This window comes from Uloborus diversus, chromosome 7 (genome assembly GCF_026930045.1).
Source record: "Uloborus diversus isolate 005 chromosome 7, Udiv.v.3.1, whole genome shotgun sequence".
Lineage (NCBI taxonomy): Eukaryota > Metazoa > Arthropoda > Arachnida > Araneae > Uloboridae > Uloborus > Uloborus diversus.
In genome coordinates, this window is record NC_072737.1 from 36,886,762 (window position 1) to 36,908,690 (window position 21,929).

Below are 21,929 nucleotides of genomic sequence, written 5' to 3' on the forward strand. Positions count from 1 at the left end.
GAGAAAGAAATTGAGAAAATACCTAAACCTTTTTCTCCCACTCATGCATCATTAAATGGGCGCTGTTTTCAGTCTTCCCAGAGCCGTGTAAAGTATTGCAAAGTCAAGTACCTCCCAACCAGTATCCCAGAGGAATGTACAGTATCGTCCAACCAGTTCCCAGCGCAATGTACAGTACGGCCAGTATCTCAGCGTCTAGTACAGTATGCTCTAACAGCAACGCCAGGTGTCTCGTTACTTTGTATGACTCCACTTCATTTCCCGTTTGGAAGGCACCGATCCAAGTGCTATTTCAAAAGTCAAGACTTGCAGCTTGTAGGATAGTATATTTTTGGATCTTTACAGAGGAACATATACAAATACAAATGTGATGACCAGCAACAGGCTCTTGGCCCAGCTAGGCTGGTCCTAGTCAATTAATTAGTCCTCAATGAAGATCAATGGCCCTTATACAGCTATCTAACCTTTTGCTCATTACCGACTTTTCCGGTAAGCTGTTCCAAGTGCCCACGACCCTACTGAAGTAGTAGTTTTTTCTTATTTCCAGGTTAGCCTGAGATTTGAATAGCTTAAAACATTGACCCCTCGTCCTGCTTTCGGTGCAAAAATTTAATTCATTAACATCATTCATTTTGATAAATTTAAACAACTGAATCATGTCCCCTCTGGCTCTCCTTTGCTCTAGGCTATACATATTAAGCCTATTAAGTCTGATATCATAATCTAAATCTGAAAATCCCCTTACTTGTCTAGTTACCCTTATTTGAACCCTTTCCAATACACGAATTTCCTCAGATAAGGCGACCAAAACTGCACAGTATACCCCAAACATGGGGTCTTACTAAACTCCTATATAAAGGCAGAACCTTCCTAAATTTGTTTGAAATAGATCTATTGATAAACACAAGCATTCTGTTGGCTTTGTTACTTGCAGTGCTGCACTGTTGACTAAACTTGAAATCCTGATTTATTAAAATACCCATATCAATAACATTTTCTGCTTAACTAATGATTGAACCCTATAAACGATAACAAGTACACTTATTTCCATGAATACGTTAATTAAAAAAATTAATTTAATTTAGCAATGCAAAAAATGCTAAAAATATTTTGGGAGGTTATAAAGGGAGACTTGAAAACTTGCTGAAGTATTTTATCAAAAAAGTTCTTCTTAACTGAAGAATTAAAATAAAAAATCTCTAAAATTATTGTTTCAAAAAGTGTAGTGTAGCATACGTGTCTGGTGTATCAAGTATGTTTTAAAATATAAAATTTTCAAAGACTTAGGGTTGTAACACCTAACTTCCTAACAAGCAGTAGAAACGAACTTATATGTCTTAATTAGATTTTGATTTCTCTCAAAAATTATTCATAAATTCATGACTTTTCAACAGGTTGGTAGTCATTACCACTTCATCGAAACAAACAAGCAGCTGGTTTTTGATAGAGCTTTATCATATGGAATGAGACTGGTAAATTTATCATTGATTATTATCTGCATCTATCTTATTATTATTATTATTATTTTGACATATCAATGTACAAATTAAGGAATCAAAAAACATTTCTGTCTCAGTAAAACATTTTTAAGGCCGTTTAAATTTAGTGATGGATGTAACCGAATGACCATAGTCGAATCAATAAAATGTTCATGACTATTTGAGAACTGGATTAAAATGTTTAAACTTTGGGTTTTTAACTATTTTCACATGATCTGTTATCGTGTGGTTCTTTGGAATGATCGGTTATCATGAGAATCTATCAAATAAATGACTTTGTAATCGAGTGATTAATTATCAAGTTATTAGTTCGAATGGTTTCAAAATAGAAGGATTTTGTATCAAGTTATTTTCAAGCTGCATTGATTTTTGCATTTAAATATTTAAAAAAATATTCAAAGTGACTCAGAGATGAACAGTTAAATGACAAATGACGGTGAAAAATCTAATGATCGATGGTCATAGCAATCTGTCAACAAACTGACTAACCCTTTGATTATCACATCAGTAAAAACAATTATTCAAAAACTTATCTTTAGATTTTTCAATTATTTGAAAGAACCACTTGATAACCAATTATTCGTTAGTGAAATTGTTGAGAAGAATCATTCAATAACCTAAACATAAAATTTAGCATTTGACTGTCAGAATTAATTAATATCCCAGCATCATTCGAATACGCAAAACTCCAGTCACGTGTCACGCCTATCACTATTTAAAGTCTCTTTTTCATGCGTTAACTAGGAAATTGATTGAAAGAACAAAAATTAATGTTTCAATTTTTTAACATGGTTTTTCATGATACAGCTATAATTTGCTATCTACCTCTGTCTCCATCAATTTATATCTGCTAATAATATAGTTTTAAAATTTATAGTTTTTATTTGAATCTTGCTTTGAACATCAGACTCATAATAACTTCAAATTGATCGAGTCCCTACTGCTTACTTGTTCAATGTCTCAAATTAGCAAATAACATTGCATGTTGTACGGCGCCTCTCGAGTCCCAAAATGTACGTTGTGTAAAATATAAAAAAGTTCCTTAATTTCTATTGATTAATATTTTCAGGACATACCAGCGGGCAATGCAGTTCGGTTTGAGCCTGGTGAGAGTAAACAGGTGACTCTAGTAGAAATAGGAGGAAATAAGTAAGTTTACACCAGCATTACGTATTTGCATTTTTAACGTTACAAATTTAATGTCAGAGCTGCAAACAAATATTGCTTAGATTCAATCCAATGAGGGACAACAGCTATGGATTTCATTGGTGTGCTTTGTTTCTTTTAAAACTTCAAGCAACGACTTCGACTTGCATGTCTTTGCAGTTAGTTGGTAAAGCAACTAGCACTCTTGCACCAGTTTGTCTGTTGCTAATGCAAAGCAACAGCTTGCACTTCCTTGTTAATTGCTAAAGTATTTCTTTTAAGAGGTGTGTTAACTTCAAGCAACGACTTCGACTTGTATATCTTTGCAGTTAGTTGGTAAAGCAACTAGTACTCTTGCACCAGTTTGTCTGTTGCTAATGCAAAGCAACAGCTTGCACTTCCTTGTTAATTGCTTGAGTGTTTCTTTCAAGAGGTGAGTTAACTTTAGGTGGAAGCTTAGTAAAAGTGGCCAGGGTGGAACTCGCGTTTATAGGGATAAAAATCAGGTCTAACATACGTGGGGGAAAAAAAATACAATAATTTTCTCTTCATGCGCTAACTATGAAAACAAAATAAACACTATGGCGTGTGTTTCTATGTCAACATTAATAAAGAGGATGTGTGCTCTTTATGCATTCTGCTAAATCGACTAAGGAAGAATTGACACAGAAACAAATTGAAATTTAAGTACTATACTAGCTACAAAAGAAATAAGATTTGAAAACGTAGCCATTGAAAGAAGGAAAGAGTCAAATTAAGCTTATCAATTAGCAACATCGTAGAACAGTAAAGGATTAATCATTTGATAACAGATAAAAGGAGTAGAGAGTGAAGCTTTAATTTTTGAAGCAAGGATCCCAAATCACATAATACGTTTTAACGTAAAATTTTAAAAGAAATCAGGCTTCTTTCACTAGTTTCCGGGACAACGTATTTTCCATTCGACGTAGTTCAACCGTGTGACTTGAGATCTTTGCCTCAGCCCTTTCTGCGCCAATGATTGGACTTGTTCTTAAGTCCTGCTCCAAGGAAGAATCCTAGAAACATTCTTTAGTCGTGAACACGCCTTCATTATAAATTCGTAACTATCTTGTGTCCGATACTGACATCACTTTTTGTGATCAATATTTTAATTTCATCCTCAATTTCTGAAGTTTTTAAATTAATATTTAATGAAAAATTCTGTTTTTCCTCTCATACATATTTGTAAGTAGGTAAATTATATACATTTGCATCAGCTATATTTTTTGAAATTTTTAATGTTACTAAAATGTCAAAATGAATTGATATCACTTTGAAAATTAGAAAATAATAGCGATGTTTTATTCCTACAGAACAACAATGGTTATCCAGTTATTTGAAAAAAACTTCCGAGTTTTCTAACTTTTCAGACGATGGGAGTATATTTTTGCTATTGGAGCTCGAGCGATAGAAGTAATCGAATTAGCAATGTGATTGCTTAAGAATAAGGATGCGAAAAAAAGGCCGTAACAATTGAATTTACAATTAAACTTTCTCTTTTAAAATAGATCTGAAATTAATTTTTACTTAATTTAAAAGTGAAGCCAAAGTAACTGTAAGATAAGGAGGAAAACTTCTCAATCGTTGATTCGTAGTAAAGATGAATGTAATATTCAAATTAACAGAAATATTACGCAGATGAATTCCTTCAGTAGAACAATTCATGATTCAATCAGAATTTTAAAATGTTTGTAAAACGAAAAGTTCATTCGTTTCAAAATTTTTAAAATTGTGATTGCATTATGATTGTACTTACGTTCCATGCTAATGTACGTTCCTTGCTATGTTTCTGGGATACTGATGACACATACCGGAAGTCCATCTTTTTTTATTATTTCCTCTGTATCCCGGTTTGCAGCAAGGATGCAGCATATCCAGTAATATCATGTCCAAAAACGCGTGTAAAAAGAATCCCAAAACTTGAGCAAGCAACCCCGTAGTAAAGCTGAATGTAATATTCAAATTAACAGAAATATTATGCATATGAATATCTTCATTAGAACAATTCATGATTCAATCAGAATTTTAAAATGTTTGTAAAACGAAAAGTTCATTCGTTTCAAAAATTTTAAAATTCTGATCGCATTTTGATTGTACTTACGAACCATGCTAATGCACGTGCCTTGCTATGTTTCTGGGATACTGATGACACATACCGGAACTCCAACGTTTTTTATTATTCCCTCTGCATCCCGGTTTGCAGCAAGGATGCAGCATATCCAGTAATATCATGTCCAAATACGCGTGTAAAAATAATCCCAAAACTTGAGCAAGCAACCCCCCCCCCCCCCCCCCCCCCGCCTTCTTTGTCAAATATAACGCTCTTTTTCATATACGTGTCATTCTTCAAAAAGTGTAACTTTTCTGTCACACGCCTTTTACAGTAAAAACTTTAAGGAACAATTCATTTAACAATACTTTTTAATTTCACCGTTATACAGGGTGTTCCGTTTTAACCTGCAAAACCTCTATTTTCGCAACCGTTAGGTGCATACTTCCAGTTGCAAAAATGTTCAAAATCAGATGCAGAATTAAAGACATTGAAAGTTTGAAGCGTTAATAAAAATGAGTCAAAAAAACACAAAATTTAACTTTTTATACGGGCCCTAGGTTTCTAACTTATATTTAGAGAAATAATCTCCATTGAAAAATATTACTAACACAAAAAACTTGATATTTGTGCTACCAAAACTCGAGGAGATATTCGAGTTCAAAGTTTTTAGGGACCATACAGAATATGAGATTGGAACTTATCGCCTTTTTAGAAGAATGACAGGTTGTTGAAGTAAAAAAGCAAAGTATTTATGTTTTTCATTGCTATTCAAAAGTTTTTGCCAATGCTATGCCGTGATAAGCAAAAAAAAAAAAAAAAGCGACAAAACCTCAAACAGTTTGAGAAACCACACTCTGTGCCCACATATAAATTTAAACCCTTGTTAACTGCTATATTTCCCCCCAAAAGGTGTTATTGACGGCGAGAGTAAAGTGATGTAAGTCACAAAACGCTGCATTTCATACCTCGGTCAATATTGGTCGTACTTGTTTCAAACTTTTTGTGTTGGATTGCTTTTCAATGAATATTATTTTCCTAAACATAAGTTAGAGGACTTAGGATCCGTATAAAAAGTTAAGTTTTGTATTTTTTGACTCATTTTTATTTTCGCTTCAAACTTTCAATATCTTAACTGTGCATCTGATTTTGAACATTTTTGCAATTGAAAGTATGCATCTAAGACTAACGGTTGCGAAAATAGAGGTCTTGCAGGTTAAAACGGAACACCCTGTATATATATATTAAAACCAGCCAACAATTTTTTAACGATAATTTTAATTTTAATATATTTTTGGTTCACAACATGCGAGTTCTCAACTCCGTGGCATGTCACACACCCTGTGTGACTGTTTATGTTGCTTAATAACTTGTTTAATTAAAAGTATATAATTATTTAGTTATTGTTCCCTTCACAAGTGCCTCAAATACTAATTGTTTAAGTATATTTAGTATTTAAATATTGTGTTTTAGTTCGTTTTAGTAGGATAAGGAATCAAGTCACACAATAAATTCTCACCTCCGTTACCTAAACACAAAATGCCATTCTTCCTTAACACGTGACAGTAATAACATCAAATTTTATTTTCCATGTTACAAGTTCCTTGTTTATTTTCAGCCATAAAGAAGTTGTGAGATTTTTGTCGAAAAACAAGAAGATAGATTTTGTTTCAAAAACTAAGTGTGGTTATTGTGACTTCTCACCTCCGTAAACTTAAAAAACTCCGTGAAAAATAAATCTTTCATTAGTGCTTTATTTCTTCCAAAAGGATTGTTTATGGTGGCAACAGCCTGTGTGACGGTGCTATTAATGAGAAAAACTTACCAAAAGTTATGAAGAAGGTACAGGAACAAGGATTTGGCAACATTCAACAAGTAAGTAATTAAAATAGTGAAACAAAGTATTAATCTTTCACTTCTTAGACTCTTAAGGGGGATATTTCAATAAGTGGGAATCTGGCGATCTCTCTTCATTGGCGTCAATTTTTATCTTCAGCGCCTGCGCGAGAGGTTTTTTTTTTTTTTTTGCAAATCAAAACAAAGAGATCGGAAACATCTATTCATATAGGGTTACTATAAATCAGCAGGGTTACCAAAATAAAATTATTTACGTCAAAAATGAGACGACCGCGCCAGATTCCCAATTATCGAAATATCCCCCTCTTAAGAAATATTTGTAACTTATGTATTTATTTAACTTTAGAAGAAGATTTTCAAAATTTCTGCTACTTTATTTATTTTTCCATTCAATTTTCCATTGAACCTCATTGAAATTTAAACAATGATTAAAATTATGTTCTTCTTCATGGTCTTTCGAAATCATGTTCTGTAATTTTTAATGGATTCAAAGGGTTATTTAAATACTAAATATTAGACATACATGAAAAATAATTTTATTTACAATGAAATATTTTTCAAATGCAGCATGAATGTTGTTTGAATCAAAATATGTAGCAGAATAAAAATCAGAAGGGGAAAACCCGCGCATGGAGGGATCGAGGATAGAAGTAACAGATTCCATTTTCCACTATATTCAAACATAGGATTGAAATTAACTGAAAAACTTCAGTGAAAGCATTTATAGTAAACTTAGAGGGCGTTGATTCTCAAACAGTTGTTTTGTCAAACGTGATTGTACAATTTCCTTTTTATGTGAAGTTTGAAAAAAAGTTATAATTGTATGGGGAATTCTCCGACAGACAAAAATGTTGTCAATTTGCTCTGAAAAGTTATGTAAAGCAAAATGATTGGAAATATTTTAGAAAATGCTTTTTGTCCCACGTGCTCAATTTCAGCAGCAAATGTATTTTGAAAAAATCAAACAATCCAAACTTCACTTGATTGCGACCTAGTGAATTGTAGTGGCGCCATCTATGTACAAATAATGAAAACAAAATGAAATTGACGTTTAGGACACAGGGGGAAAAAAAACATATTCCGAAAGTATAATAAGATTTCAAGAACGAAAAAGTGCTTTGCGAAGACCAGCTGCTTGCATTTTTAGTTTAAGTAAAACTTGTACTTAATAAAAGAAGTAAAATAAAATAATATTATCATAGTTTAAAAGCTTAATACGTTGTTTATGTCCAAACAATAACAAAAACTTTTGCTACAATTAATTTAAAATAAGAGTGTTTTGAAATGGTTACATTTGTGATCTAACACTTAAAAGAATAAAAATCAAATTTTCATTCATGTTTTTTGCAGGAAATTTATTTTGAACCGAAATGTAGCAGAATACCAAGGTTCCTCTATGCAAAGAATTATGGACCAACAGTAGGAGATAGGGTATGAAAAGAATTGAACATACATTTGCAATTTAAAAAATAATTTTCTTTTAAATACATTCATGCATTTAATCCATACATTTATTATTTTTATGAAATGTGTCCCAACATATATACTTTCTTTTTTATACTATAAGATTTTCGTACTTATTTATTTCCAATTAGGTTCGATTGGGAGATACTTGTCTTATCATCGAAGTTGAAAAAGACTTCACCATTTATGGAGACGAATGCAAATTTGGAGGAGGAAAGGTATGTTATTACAAAATTAGGCTATAGATAAAGGCAGCAGGCAACTGCACTATTTCCAAATTTAGGCCAAATTTACTTATTTGACGGAAATTCAGATCATTTACGTATGAAAATGAGATCTGATAAGTATAGAGCTCCTGCACTTCTTTTATCACAAATTAAACCCTGTTTACAATAATCATGATAGAAATACTTGTATGAAATTGAACAGTTCATTGTAAAATTGGTTCGTTTTGGTGTTCCAAATGGTGAAAATGATTGTGGTGACCACGGTACCGGAAATATCATCAGTAATAGGGTTGTTTTCCCATTTTTTTCTTTTATCTATTTTTTTTTCTTAGATGAGCAAATGCCTTTCACAAGAAAAGCTCCCGCCGTCAAGTCTGAGCCCGTATACTGCCATAGACAGTAATTAAAACTTACTGAACGCTTTTGAATGATCAAATCAGCAAAACATGACACTTTGACCACGCGCCATTCTTTAAATATCTTTATTCATAACTAATCGTAGCATCTCTCCATATGTTTTTTAACATAGTACATTGCACATCGACCGTGCTTAGCTTTTCATGTACCACCGTTAGCAGCTTACTGCCGAAACCATCTACAGATACTAAACATAGACGATCATACTCGTGTTTCCTTACTTTATTGTGGTTAATGCGCAGTAATGATTCTCCTGTTATTTAGGTGCTTCGGGAAGGTATGGGACAAGCTGCAATGAGATTAAGTGCTGAAGTGCTGGACACTGTCATCACCAACTGCTTGATACTAGATTGTGTGCAAGGAATTGTCAAAGCAGATGTTGGAATCAAGGTTAGTGATCACTAGTCAGGTTTTTTTTTTTTTTTTTGAATTAAAAAAAAAGGAAAAAAAAATTAATTTTTGACATTTTTTGAGTTTAAATTGTGATTATTGCAATCACGAGTACGTGAGAATGTGTGTGTGTGTGTGTGTGTGTGTGTAGACGTGTATGTGTGTGTAGATGTGCGTGTGTGTGTAGACGTGTATGTGTGTGTAGATGTACGTGTGTGTGTGTAAACGTGTATGTGTATGTATATGTGCGTGTGTGTGTGCATGTGGGTGTGTATAGGCATGTGTGTGTAGGCGTGTGTGTGTAGGCATGTGTGTGTAGGCGTGTGTGTGTAGGCATGTGTGTGTAGGCATGTGGGTGTGTGTACGCCTGTGTGTGTAGACATGTGTGTGTGTAAGAAATGGAGTCAACCCCTGGAGACGGCACTCGCTGCAGGAGCCGCATCTGGCAAGGCCGGTCGACGGGGGAGGCCCTTGTCCAGAAATCAAAGGACGTGGGCACAATGGAACTGCAGAGGGAGGTGAAGGCAGAAAAGAAAGAAAGAAAATCAAAGGACGGACCGACAGATGAACGGACGGACGGACGCCTAAAACGGTCAAGTGAGAACAATAAGCAATTCGTGATTGCTCAAAAAATGCATCATCGAGCAGATAACTGTTTTAACAGCTTTTTAAAAATATATAAGAATGTCATTTTTGCTGTCACGTCAAATTGGTCGTTTTGCTGGGTTAGATTTTGACTGGACAGTTTATTAGTTATTTAAGTTTCAAATACAAATTTCTCTGATTGCACTTCTGTTCGAAATTACAGTTGGTTTTCACTACTAGAGAAAATTAATATCACATGAATTCTGGTTCCACTAAATCTATAACTGGAACACTTAAAATTACGTTTAATAGCTTTGTTAATTTCAAGTCCTGTGATTTACTTCGGCTGTATGATTTTTTATATAAACCTTATCTTGTTCAGGGACATTTTGAGTTTTTAATATTTCCTTCGTTTGTTTCAAAACGTATGCTTCGTTTATTTGGGATAGTTTCTTTGTTTTCGTATTTGGACTTTTTTTTTTTTTTTTTTTTTTTTTGTCACAGTCATACATTTTGGCGTAGTTACACCCGTTAAATGTTTTAAGCTATTAAACACTAAAAAAAAAAGAATTATACCAACATCTGATGCTTTAACTTCCTGACGAAAAGGATTTATTTTGTTAATAAAAATTCTTAATCAGTGCTAATGTAATGATCGTTTTCTAGTAAGTGAAATGCGATCAGACAGCTGACGACAAAATAAGTCCTTTGTGACTCATTTCGAGGCAGCAAACTATTTCAAAAATTTATTTATTCAAGAAAATTCCAGGCATTAACATCTAAAATAAACGCCTTCTGGTTTCTCAACTTTTCGGACATAGCAATTAAAAGTATTTCAAAAATAAACCAACGTGAAAACCGACTAAATGTTACCTTGACAGCTCCAAAGGCTTGAATAATTCCAGTTACTGAGTATATTAATTGCATGAATCCCTTTTGAGATGGAAAAAGTCACCCAGTGAAACTCCAGCAGTAGATATTAGTTTGCTAGAAGTTAAATAGGACATGTTACAAAATAATAAAAACCATTATTTTATTTGATTAATATTTTCTACATTTGTCTTTTCAAATTATTACTTATGTTGTTGAAAATTATTACTTATGCTGTTACAACATACTGTGCATATCTAGTCAACTTTCGCATGCAACGTATTCAACTTTTATTTTAGTTGGCACAAAAAGTCTTTTCTGCATTTAATGCTACTTTGTATTTCCACACCAGCAAAATACGTTTTTACCCTTCCTATAGTTGAAGAACGTTGCTGAAGCTTTAAATTATATACTTATAGCACACAGAACAGCTTTCTTGTTCATTGCACGCCATAACGGAATCAACAAATCACGTTTCTTTGGATGAAAGTAATTTTTAATGAAAGAATAAACGACAGCCAATCAGAAAGCGTGTCGCAATGCGAGAACTTTATCGTTTAACTATGTAAGACCAATAAATTCGCACAAAAAACCTACACCAAACTCCTATCATATGTCACAATCGGAGTGAAACCAGCGTAACTTTAGGCAACTTATTGCTTGAGGCAAATTTTTATTATTTTATTTATGTATTTATGAATTTATTATTATTATTATTATTATTACTTTGCGAATGAAAGTGTTATTCAGTGTCACAATAAAGTTTCTTTAATTGAATAGTAGTAAAACCTTCCCTCTTTGGCAATGAAGCATTCCATATTCATAACTTTTTCCAGGGAAATCGTATTTATGGCATTGGTAAAGCTGGCAATCCAGACGTCATGGACGGCGTGTCAGACGGAATGATAGTAGGCGTGGCTACAGAAGTCATTGCCGGGGAAGGCATGATATTAACTGCAGGAGGTGTCGATTCCCACGTTCATTTTATCTGCCCACAGTTGGTTAGAGAAGCCCTTGGCTCTGGTATAACAACTTTAATTGGAGGAGGCACAGGCCCAGCTACAGGGACAAGAGCTACAACCTGTACACCCGGCTCGCAACACATGAAGTGAGAACTTAATTTTCTGTTTCTTCAATATTTAAAAAAAAAAGAAAAGGGAAACTCGTTTGCTGGTTATAATTATAACATTTTTTAACTCCTCTTTATTAGGGCTATATTCTATAAAAATAAATAAATAAATAAGTAAAAAAATAAATAAAAAACGGTAGCATTCCGCTTCCAATTGACGACATGAAACCTCCCTCAAACCGACTGTTTTCGGAATTTCTACATGTTGCGACGGTTGAGGGAAGAGTTATGACGTCAATCCGAAGCGGAATGTTTCCGTGCGGGTGCCAGAATAACTAAGACAACTGAGACTAAATATCAAGACACACTATTTTTTCTTCCCTTTGAAAATGCTTAATGGCTATGATTTTTTACGTTTTTTTAAAAATAAACATTAGATATTGTGATAGACACAAAATCGAAAATATCTTACGGAAGCTGTGGGGAGGCTCGCAGATCCTACAGCTTTTACTGGGCTTCCAGTTGTAGAAACACAAACAATATGGGCTAAACTTCCAAAGTCATTGGAAATCCTCTAAAAAAATCCTCAGAAAATGCTGATTGGATCAACAGAACCTTTACATGAAGATTCGGAAGAACAACAGTAGGGATTGCGGTAGATTTTTCTATAACTATTAGTACTACTGTACAGGCTTGGTTAGCTAATTAGTTTCAAACGTCATGAAATTTTGAAATATTCGATGAAATTAACCATTTTAAAGTCTGAATAGCTGTAATATTTACAAATTTTATTCAGAGATGGCATTAGGTGTCAAAACTAACTCCAACTTTTTGATGACGGTAATCATTTGTCATTGGTATTAGGCATACAACCATAGATGTAACGTAGCACGATACACAACTTCGTAGCGGTAACCACTAGCCGCTATTGAACGCGGGAGGATTGGCAAATCTCGAAAGTAAACGGGCAAAGGTCGTTTGCGTCACATAAAAGAAAGACATAATGCTCTCGTCGATTGAAATTTGCAGATGTCAGTTTTGAAAATTTGATAGTAAGAATTTTCTTATTTAAATTTCACTGAAGATTTTCTTTTTTGAATATTTTTCCACGCGATTGGCCGCTTACTGGGTGGTTTCATTTGCCCATGGAAACGGTTTCTCGTTATGCATATAGTTAATACTTGATATATATGTAGAACGGTGCTATCATCGCTGGATTCCTGTGTGTGGAGTTTGTAAACGATCAAGTGTACATTCCACCACTTTCTGCGTCAATTCCTGAACTAAATAAAGAAATTGCACTACTGTTCATTTTATAGACGGGAACATACCGGCATATCTATAGTAAGAAATGGATTTGCCAATGGGACATTTGCCGAGTAACGAAAGATATATGACTGACCGACTCATCAGCTTAAGTTTAGTCATTTTAGATCGGATTTTTCATTGTTGCAGTTACCAGAGCAAAGTTTCTGGACATTTCCAAATGGGTCAAAAATAATATTTCATTCAATGAACAATACATGTGTAGCTAATAATTGCTCGTCGTGAAAAATCACAGAACGCGATAACTCGCTAGAAAAGACAATCACTCAGACACGCGCTGGCTTGTCTATATTGTGGTCTTAGTTTTGCTCATCCTGATCGAAATAATAATTTTAGAATTTAATTTTTTAGAGTAAGTTGTACCTAGTGAAATCCCGAATTCTCTAAGTGGTCTAGTTGCAGAGATATAAGCAAAAGCATGCCTTATAAATTCCGTGAAAATCGTTGCAAGTTTATGGAAAGCGCTGAATAAATCATATGAATCATAATCCCATCACCACTAATAAGTAGTCGACGTAGTCTCACCTGAATTTTATGCATACGATCAGCCTCTAGCATGTCACATTTTCTTAATGAGTGCAATAAATATATAAAAGTGTATCTTACTTCCCAGAACATTCTAGGGACTTCTTCTGAGGGTGTCATTGAAGTTTTTCTGTAAATTTAATGCAAATCACCTCACATATCAATTCCAACGAAAAATAAACGATTCCGTAAAACTTGTTTCTCTGCCAGTGCAGTCTTAAGGCAGAGAAAACAGCCTGCCTTGCTACTGCCAGCAATCAACAGGAGTTGAGAGTTGATACTTTCATTCACAGAATCCCGTGAATCAAAAATACGTCGAAGAATCTTAATAGCTATGCTTCGGATATGTTTCTTAATTGATCTTTGGCTATTTTAGTCGAAAAAGACAATAAATTTCATTAGTTCAAAATAGGAAGAAGTATGAAAATGAAGTGTTATTGCTATTTACACAAAACATTTTCCGACGAATAATATTGCATTAGAAAGTTCAAGCATCTCTTGTTAGGGTACCTCAAAATGACTTTTCACTTCACGTCTGATGTGTTACTTTTACGAGGTAACTACAAGCTGCCATCATTGAAAGATGAAAGTTTGCGGGACTTTTTATGAGTTTAACAACAAAAGTTTGAATACAAAATAGATTTTTAAAATGATAGTAGGGATTTCTTAAATTAAACCAATATAGGGGGCTATAAAGTTAGCGTTCAGAAATCCGACATGTTCTGAAATTCGGAAATTGAGATTAACTTTTACTTTTTTGCACCACTTTACACTCGCTGTTAATAACATCTTTTAAAAGAAAATATAGCGGTTAACAAGTGTTCAAAATCATACGTGAGTATAGAGTGAGGTTTTTTCAAATTCTTCGAGTTTCTTTAGTGTATTTTTAAGTATCATGGCATAATATTTACATTTATTTTTGAATAGCAATGAAAAATATCAATACTTTGTGTTTTTAGTTCGACAATCTGTCTTTCTTCTGAAAAGCGATAAGTTCCAATCTCATCTTGCGTATGGTCCCTTAAAACTTCAAACTCGAATATCTCCTTGAGTTTTAGTCGTACAAATGTCTTTTTTTTTTGTGCTAGTAATATTTTTCAATGGATATTATTTCCCTAAACATAAGTAAGGGGACCTAGGGCCTGTATAAAAAGTTAAATTTTGTAGTTTATGATCCATTTTTATTTTTGCTTCAATCTTTCAATATCTTAACTCTGCATCTGATTTTGAACATTTTTGCAACTGAAAGTATGCATCTAGGACTAACGGTGGTGAAAATAAAGGTCTTGCAGAGAAACACCCTGTAGACAACAGGTATGTATTACACCAACTGTGACCATAATTAAAGACGATCTATTAAACTTTTGCGTAAAGTCTGGCATTCAATGCAAATGCAGTTGTGAATATTAATAACCATATTTCTTTTCTAGATCTATGATACAAAGTACGGATCAATTTCCCATGAATTTCGGATTCACGGGTAAGACTAACTTTCTTGTAAAATACAGCAAATAATTTATCTAAAATACATTTTCCAGCGTAACACAGCTTATATGAGGCAGTGAGAAGCAAAGGGATGTAAGTGACAAAATTTAAACTTGGGAGATAACCAGTACAGATGGAAGGTGAACCTCTCCTCTGTCCTGGTAGGTGCAGCATGATTTAGAGAAATTTTTCAAAGAAAGCCTAACTAGGACCGCAACTTTAATCGCGTTTTACTCAAAACTTGAAAGCGTCTACTTACACCCCTTTTCTTCTCACTGCCTCACATGAAAGATTTCAATTACGTCCTAAAATTGATTTGAAACCTCTATTTTTTGTCAATATATATTTTAGGAAAAGGAAACACGTCTGATACTGATTCCCTATCTGAAGCACTGAGGGAACAAATAGATGCTGGTGCTATAGGGTAAGTCAATAATTTAAATAAACTTTTGCTTTTAAAACCAGCTAATCCAAGACGCTATAACTGTAACAAAATAAAATATTTTCTTAAAGTAACTAAAATTTAACTTTTAAAAAATAACTAAAATTAAAACTTTTTTAAACAGTAACTTTTAAAAAAGAACTAAAATTGTAAAAACTGTAGGGTAAGTCTATAATTAAAATAAAATTTTACTTTTTAAAACCAGTTAATCCAAGACATTATAACTATAACAAAATAAAAATATGTTTTAAAAGTAACTGAAATTGAAAAATGTTTTGTCACATTCATAAATTAAGAAAAAAAAAGCTTTTCCCTCTTGTTATTGACAAGTCGAGTAATTCAAAGAATTATAAAACGTAGTGAAAAAGCGTGAAACTGAAATAAATGAAGGAATTAGTTCGATCTCAATAGAACGTCATTACTTTTGAGGGTATATTTGCGTTTAATTCTTAATTATGTTCGCATTATCTAAAAGTAGCGTACTATATCCATAAATCTCTAATGAAAAAACAAGTACACGAAATTTAGATGTATACATCCTGATGTCCTGCTAAAACAACAAATCCTAGTTGTAATAAATAGAACAGAAAATAAATCTCTGTTGTTAACAAATAAGTTCAAATGAGAGTGTTTGTCCTATAGCCACCATTGCCCTACTACTAGGTGATGACCCAATTTTTCATATTATGTTTTGGTGTAGCTACAGCTGCAAGTCTTCATTCTTACACTCTTACACTTCAGTCTTACTCTGTCTACACTCTGTCTTACATTCTTACATCATTCTTACAGCAGCAAGTCTCATTAGTCAGGCAGAAAATGTTATAGATCTGGGTATCTTAATAAATCAGGACTTCAAGTTTAGTCAACAGTGCAGCATTGCAAGTAACAAAGCCAACAGAATGCTTGGGTTTATCAATAAATCTATTTCAAACAAATCTAAGAAGATTCTTCTGCCTTTATATAGGAGTTTAGTAAGACCTAAGACCCCATTTGGAGTATGCTATGCAGTTTTGGTCGCCTTGTATGAGGAAAGCTATTCTTGTATCGGAAAGGGTTCAAAGAAGGGAAACCAGATTAGTAAGGGAACTTTCAGATTTAGATTATTATACTAGACTTAATAGGTTTAATATGTATAGCCTGGAGCAATGCAGGATCAGAGGGGACATGATTCAGTTGTTTAAATTCATCAAAATGAATGATGTTAATGCATTAAATTTCGGTACCGAAAGCAGGACAAGGGGTCATTGTTTTCAGCTATTCAAATCTCAGGCTAACCTGGAAATAAGGAAAAACTACTACTTTAGTAGGGTTGTGGGCATTTGGAACAGCTAACCGGAAGAGGAGGTAATGCACAAGGGGTTTCATAGCTTTAAGAGGGCCATTGGTCTTCATTGGGGACTAATAAATTGACTAGGACCAGCCTAGCTGGACCAAGAGCCTGTTGCTGGTCGTCACATTTGTATTTGTATTACTTTTGATTTATCCTTTCTGTCTCTTCAGGTTGAAACTTCATGAAGATTGGGGTTCAACTCCAGCCGCAATTGACTGTGCTCTAAAGATTGCTGAAGAACTCGACATACAAGTAATTTTCTGTAGCTCAATTTTATTTCACATTCTTGTCAAGTTCACTACAAAAACTCACTTTTACTCCATTGATGTTTTGTTCAGTAAGTTACCGCCCTACAGCCGTGGCTAAGGCAGAAATACATGAAATACACCGCCAGCTCAGTCAATTCCAGCCGAGGACTGCAGTTTCGTGCTTATTAGCACTCATCAGCCCGGCATAGGATGGAATTGGCACTGGAATTGACTGAGCTGGCGGTGTATTTCATGTATTTCTGCCTTAGCCCTGGCTATAGGGCGGTAACTTACTGAACATACCTGCCTTGCCTTCAAAATTCGAGTTGAACCGAACCATTGTTTCGGTCACTCGTCTGGTCAGTGCTAATTTTGTATTAGCTACCAGTTTGGTTGGCACTCTAGGCTTCCTTAAGAGGTTTTCCACCTCCAGCTCAGTCACTCCTATGCCGGGCTGATGAGTGCTAATAAGCACGAAACTGCAGTCTTCGGCTGGAATTGACTGAGCTGGCGGTGTATTTCGCGTATTCCATTGATGTTGTTAAACACACACACACACAAATGTTTGTTGTTGAACACACAAATACGTGCAAACACACGTACAGATGCACTCGCGTACACGTGTACACACACAAGCAAATTACCATAACGTGGACAAGCAAATTACCATAACCTGGACAAGCAAATTACCATAACGTTGGCGAGCAAACTACGATAACATGGGCGAGCAAATTAACATGGCAAATTGGCGAGAAATTCATCATCCATTATTTGTATATGGCGAACCAAATGACCTTTTAATTTTCTACTACGGGCAAAGCCGTGCGGGTGCCGCTAGTGTTCAATTAAAGTCGTAATGTAATGGAGGTAGTTAACAATTGAAACAAGATTTTAAAAACAATTGTCTTCCATTCATTATAATACAGTTATACTTTCTGTGCTTATACGCTGTGGTTAATTTATGATATTTCTAGCTGACATTGCACCTAGCATGCATAAGATTTTTACAGTGCACAAAATGAGACATGAGTATCTTCAGACCATAATTTGTGTTCTTAAGAATCCTGACATACACAGTATCATCTAAAACTAACCGAACATTTTAGTAAGAGAATAAAATAAGCGTGGTAATATGTTTTAAAGCTAATATTTAATCAAATAGGATCTATTTAACTCAATACACCTTTTGAACGGTCAGTCAATTTATCCACAGATTTTCGAAAATCGTTTTTAGGGATGTTATTTAGCACCTGTGTCACGGCAGCTTGAACGACTGGAACATCATCGTAAAAAGCTCCTTTCATTACTGTTTTCAGTTTCTGGAAAAGAAAATAATCACACGGTAATAGATGAGGGTGGACACAAATCTATTTTACGTTCTCGAAACTGAAAATTGCAATGAAAGCAGCTTTTTGTGATGATGTTCCAACCATTTAAGCAGTCAACGAACAGATGCTGAAGTACATTCCCAAAACAAAATTTAAAGTCTTTGGATCAATTAAATGACCATTCAAAACGTTAGAGTAAGTTAAATGGATAATATTTGAATAAATATTAGCTTTAAAACATATTACTACGCTTATTTTACTCTATCATTAAAGACTTTGGTTATCTTTAGATCAAACTGTGTATATCACTCTAAACGACATCCATTAACATCTCGGATACACCACAATCAACAAGCTAGGAAAATCGTTAGGTTAGTTTGACCAATTTTAGTCTTCCATCTAATTTTGCCAATTCAACATTTTTGAAAATTGTGATGGAAAACAGAAGTGTTGATGGATAAATTCAGCATTCGGAAACTTTGCATTGCTGAAGCGTCTTAAAAGTTTTAAAAAAATCAAATAGCTGTTGAAACTTAAGTTTAATCATTTTACTTGTGTCTTTCGGGAAAATTGCTCTTCAATTCTGTGAGTGTTCATTTTTCTTAACGAAATCGCTGAAAAGCCACGTTGCCCGTGGAAATAGGAGGATATGTAGCGAGAGGGTAAATGATTACGCAATCTGATCTGAAATTTTCAACGGTGAAGCTGCTGTTCCATCAATGTTTGTTACTTTTACAGGTACTCATTCACACGGATACATTGAACGAATCTTCTTGTGTTGAGCAGAGTTTAGAAGCTTTTGCAGGACGAACGATCCACACATATCACAGCGAGGGAGCGGGAGGAGGCCACGCCCCGGATATCATCCGGGTATGTGGTGAAGAATGTTGTCTCCCATCGTCCACCGATCCAACACGACCTTATACAAGAAATACCCTGGAAGAACACCTGGATATGTTACTCATCTGCCATCATTTGGATAAGTAAGTGGAAAATTTAAGTTTTGCTGGACATTATTTGCGATACCCTCTTCACAGCTAAGTAGGGAATAATAGAGCAACACTCTGGTTAACAATCGCAAATAAACCTCTGTCAGTAACTCATGGTTTAGTTTTCTCTCCTATGGTGGGATTTGTTTATTCTAGACACAAATGTCACCAAAGTTCCTCAGAAAATCAGCTGTTCTCTATAGTACTCGGTACCGAAAACAATAGCGGGAGTAAGCGAGCGAAACGAACCGTGAGCGGAGTCTCCTAGTGGCTACAACAAATGTCATCAATGATTCAACTAGTAGGGGTTGCCTTCAATATGAAAAAAACCTCATCTTCAAGTCTTCTTGCAACCTTATCTATAATAATTAGTTTGTTAGTGCGTGTCTTTTCTTAAAATAGAAAAATACTGTAATACCTTTAATACATTTCTATTGCAGAAATCTTCGAGAAGATCTAGCTTTTGCAGAATCAAGAATACGCAGCGAGACCATTGCAGCTGAAGATGTTTTACACGACATGGGGGCAATATCTATCATGTCTTCAGACTCACAAGTAAATGTTAATCATTAGCATGCACACTAAACAAAACTTCCTACTCATTCACTAATATAGTTGTTCCGTATTTACCAATTGTTCTCAAATTACGTATTTGCACTAGGAGTATTTTTTCCCCTTTTGTTCTAGGCTATGGGCCGCATCACAGAAGTAATAGGTCGTACTTGGCAAACAGCAGACAAAATGAAGAAACACCGCGGTCCATTAGTCCAAGACACCACCTCACACGATAACTTCAGGGCGAGGAGGTACATAGCGAAATACACTCTCAATCCTGCCATTGCACATGGGATATCACATGTGGTTGGGTCAATGGAGGTAAGAATCAAATGAATGCTCGTAAAAAAAAAAAAAAGAAACAAAGAAATCATTGTCTTGAATTTTTCACTGATATTACAGGTTGGTAAGATTGCGGACCTTGTTCTCTGGAACCCTGCCTTTTTCGGAGCAAAACCAAGCATGATCATTAAAGGAGGACAAGTGGTTTGGGCCGAAATGGGTACGTGTTTAGGTTAACACAGCAATAGCACATTCATATTACCTTATGAGAAAGACTTAGGGGTCTCAATTTGTACTTGAGAAAGCTCTCTAGATTGCGTTTCTCACCAACGTATACTGTGTTGGAACATTAATTTAATGACAGTAACAAAAATTGCAAGAATGAAATAGAAAAAGTATGATGATAAATATTTGATATTTAAGGTATGAATAACAAACACCGTAAAAAAAAAATATGATTTGAATTATATTCCTATTTCACAGGTCTTCCAAATGCATCAATACCAACTGTTGAGCCAGTATTAATGAGGAAAATGTACGGTGCATATGGCCGCAGTCCTAACAAGAATTCCCACATATTCGTCTCCAAGGTAGGATTACTATGTTATTTTGTCCTATTTTCAATCATTTTGTTCTATTTCAATTTAAAGTGCATAATTTTAATTGTCATAAACGGGGAATGCAAGCGGTTTCACTACGTGAATTTATTTTCTTCGAAGAAGTAATATCAAAGGACCGTCTAATCCAGTAATGCCTTTTTTACTGTCATACCCTTCTCAAAAGTGAAATTTCAACACTAAGAATGTGCGTAACGTCATGAAAATTGCAGGAGTAATAGTGGTGCTATACATATGCAAATGATTAAAAAACAGAAAAAGAATGATTAAAAATTAAACAATTTATTCAGTATCTAATGTGTCCACTTAGGGCAGCTATACAGGCTTCATTTGGGCGAGTATGCCATCAATGAGTTGATTGGTGGTTTCTTGAGGTGACCTTAACCAAACCCCCAACCACTGCTGTACTCAGAACACCAATAGTTTGTTCCACACCTTGGTTCGTGTCACGTCTAATAAAATCTCACAGGTGCTCGATGGGATTCAGATCTGAAGATGCAGGGAGGGATGTTAAATCTAGTCAGGCTATTACGAGTTTACTGTGCGACATGCGGCCTGGAATTTTCTTGCTCTAATACCGTGTATGGTGCGGCCTAAAACGAGGGCAAAGCAACAGGCTCTACAACTAGAGCTTCGCAGCGGTCCGCTGCCAAACGGCCATCAGTGTAACAGAGGCGTCTTGTGATCAAACATTGTGTCACCCCTCACCATGATGCGGGTGAACGGTTACGTGAACGGCTACCAGCAACATTGGTACCATTGGCTGCTCAACATACAGTTAGACGCCAGGCTTGGTGCCCGCGTCATCGTATCTGGACTACTGAATGGCATCGAGTATTGCTCATGGATGCATCTCGTTTCTGTCTGTGGTGAAATGACGGCCTTCGACGGATATGGTGGAGCTTCAGAGAATGCCACGAACCAGCTCAGTTCGCCGAACGTCACGTCGGTCCTGTCGTGGGCATCATGGTTTGCAGTGACATAGTGTTTGATTCAAGGACGTGCTTGGTATATACGTTGCTGGCCGGCAGTTTGACAGCAGCCCGCTACGTTACACAAGTTGTAGAACCTATCGCCCTGCCTTTGTTTTAGGGTGCATCCAAAACTGTATAACAGCATTACATTGCCGGGCCGTATTTCGCACGGCGAACTCGTAACAATCTGACTGGATTAAACATCCTACCCTTGCCGTTCAGTGGACTTCAGT

General features: G+C 35.0%; 1 protein-coding gene across 1 annotated transcript in view; it reads left to right on the plus strand.

Annotated features, from left to right (window-relative positions):
- Window positions 1–21,929, plus strand: part of LOC129227063 (urease subunit alpha-like) — a 32,560-nt gene that overhangs the window by 8,618 nt on the left and 2,013 nt on the right. The window contains exons 6-20 of the mRNA XM_054861707.1: window positions 1,395–1,472; window positions 2,569–2,648; window positions 6,486–6,591; window positions 7,924–8,004; window positions 8,169–8,255; window positions 8,946–9,071; window positions 11,363–11,634; window positions 14,877–14,926; window positions 15,283–15,355; window positions 16,874–16,955; window positions 19,018–19,262; window positions 19,709–19,823; window positions 19,956–20,144; window positions 20,226–20,325; window positions 20,589–20,695. Coding sequence (XP_054717682.1) covers window positions 1,395–1,472; window positions 2,569–2,648; window positions 6,486–6,591; window positions 7,924–8,004; window positions 8,169–8,255; window positions 8,946–9,071; window positions 11,363–11,634; window positions 14,877–14,926; window positions 15,283–15,355; window positions 16,874–16,955; window positions 19,018–19,262; window positions 19,709–19,823; window positions 19,956–20,144; window positions 20,226–20,325; window positions 20,589–20,695 — 1,791 coding nt within the window. The remainder of the gene's footprint in view (window positions 1–1,394; window positions 1,473–2,568; window positions 2,649–6,485; window positions 6,592–7,923; window positions 8,005–8,168; window positions 8,256–8,945; window positions 9,072–11,362; window positions 11,635–14,876; window positions 14,927–15,282; window positions 15,356–16,873; window positions 16,956–19,017; window positions 19,263–19,708; window positions 19,824–19,955; window positions 20,145–20,225; window positions 20,326–20,588; window positions 20,696–21,929) is intronic.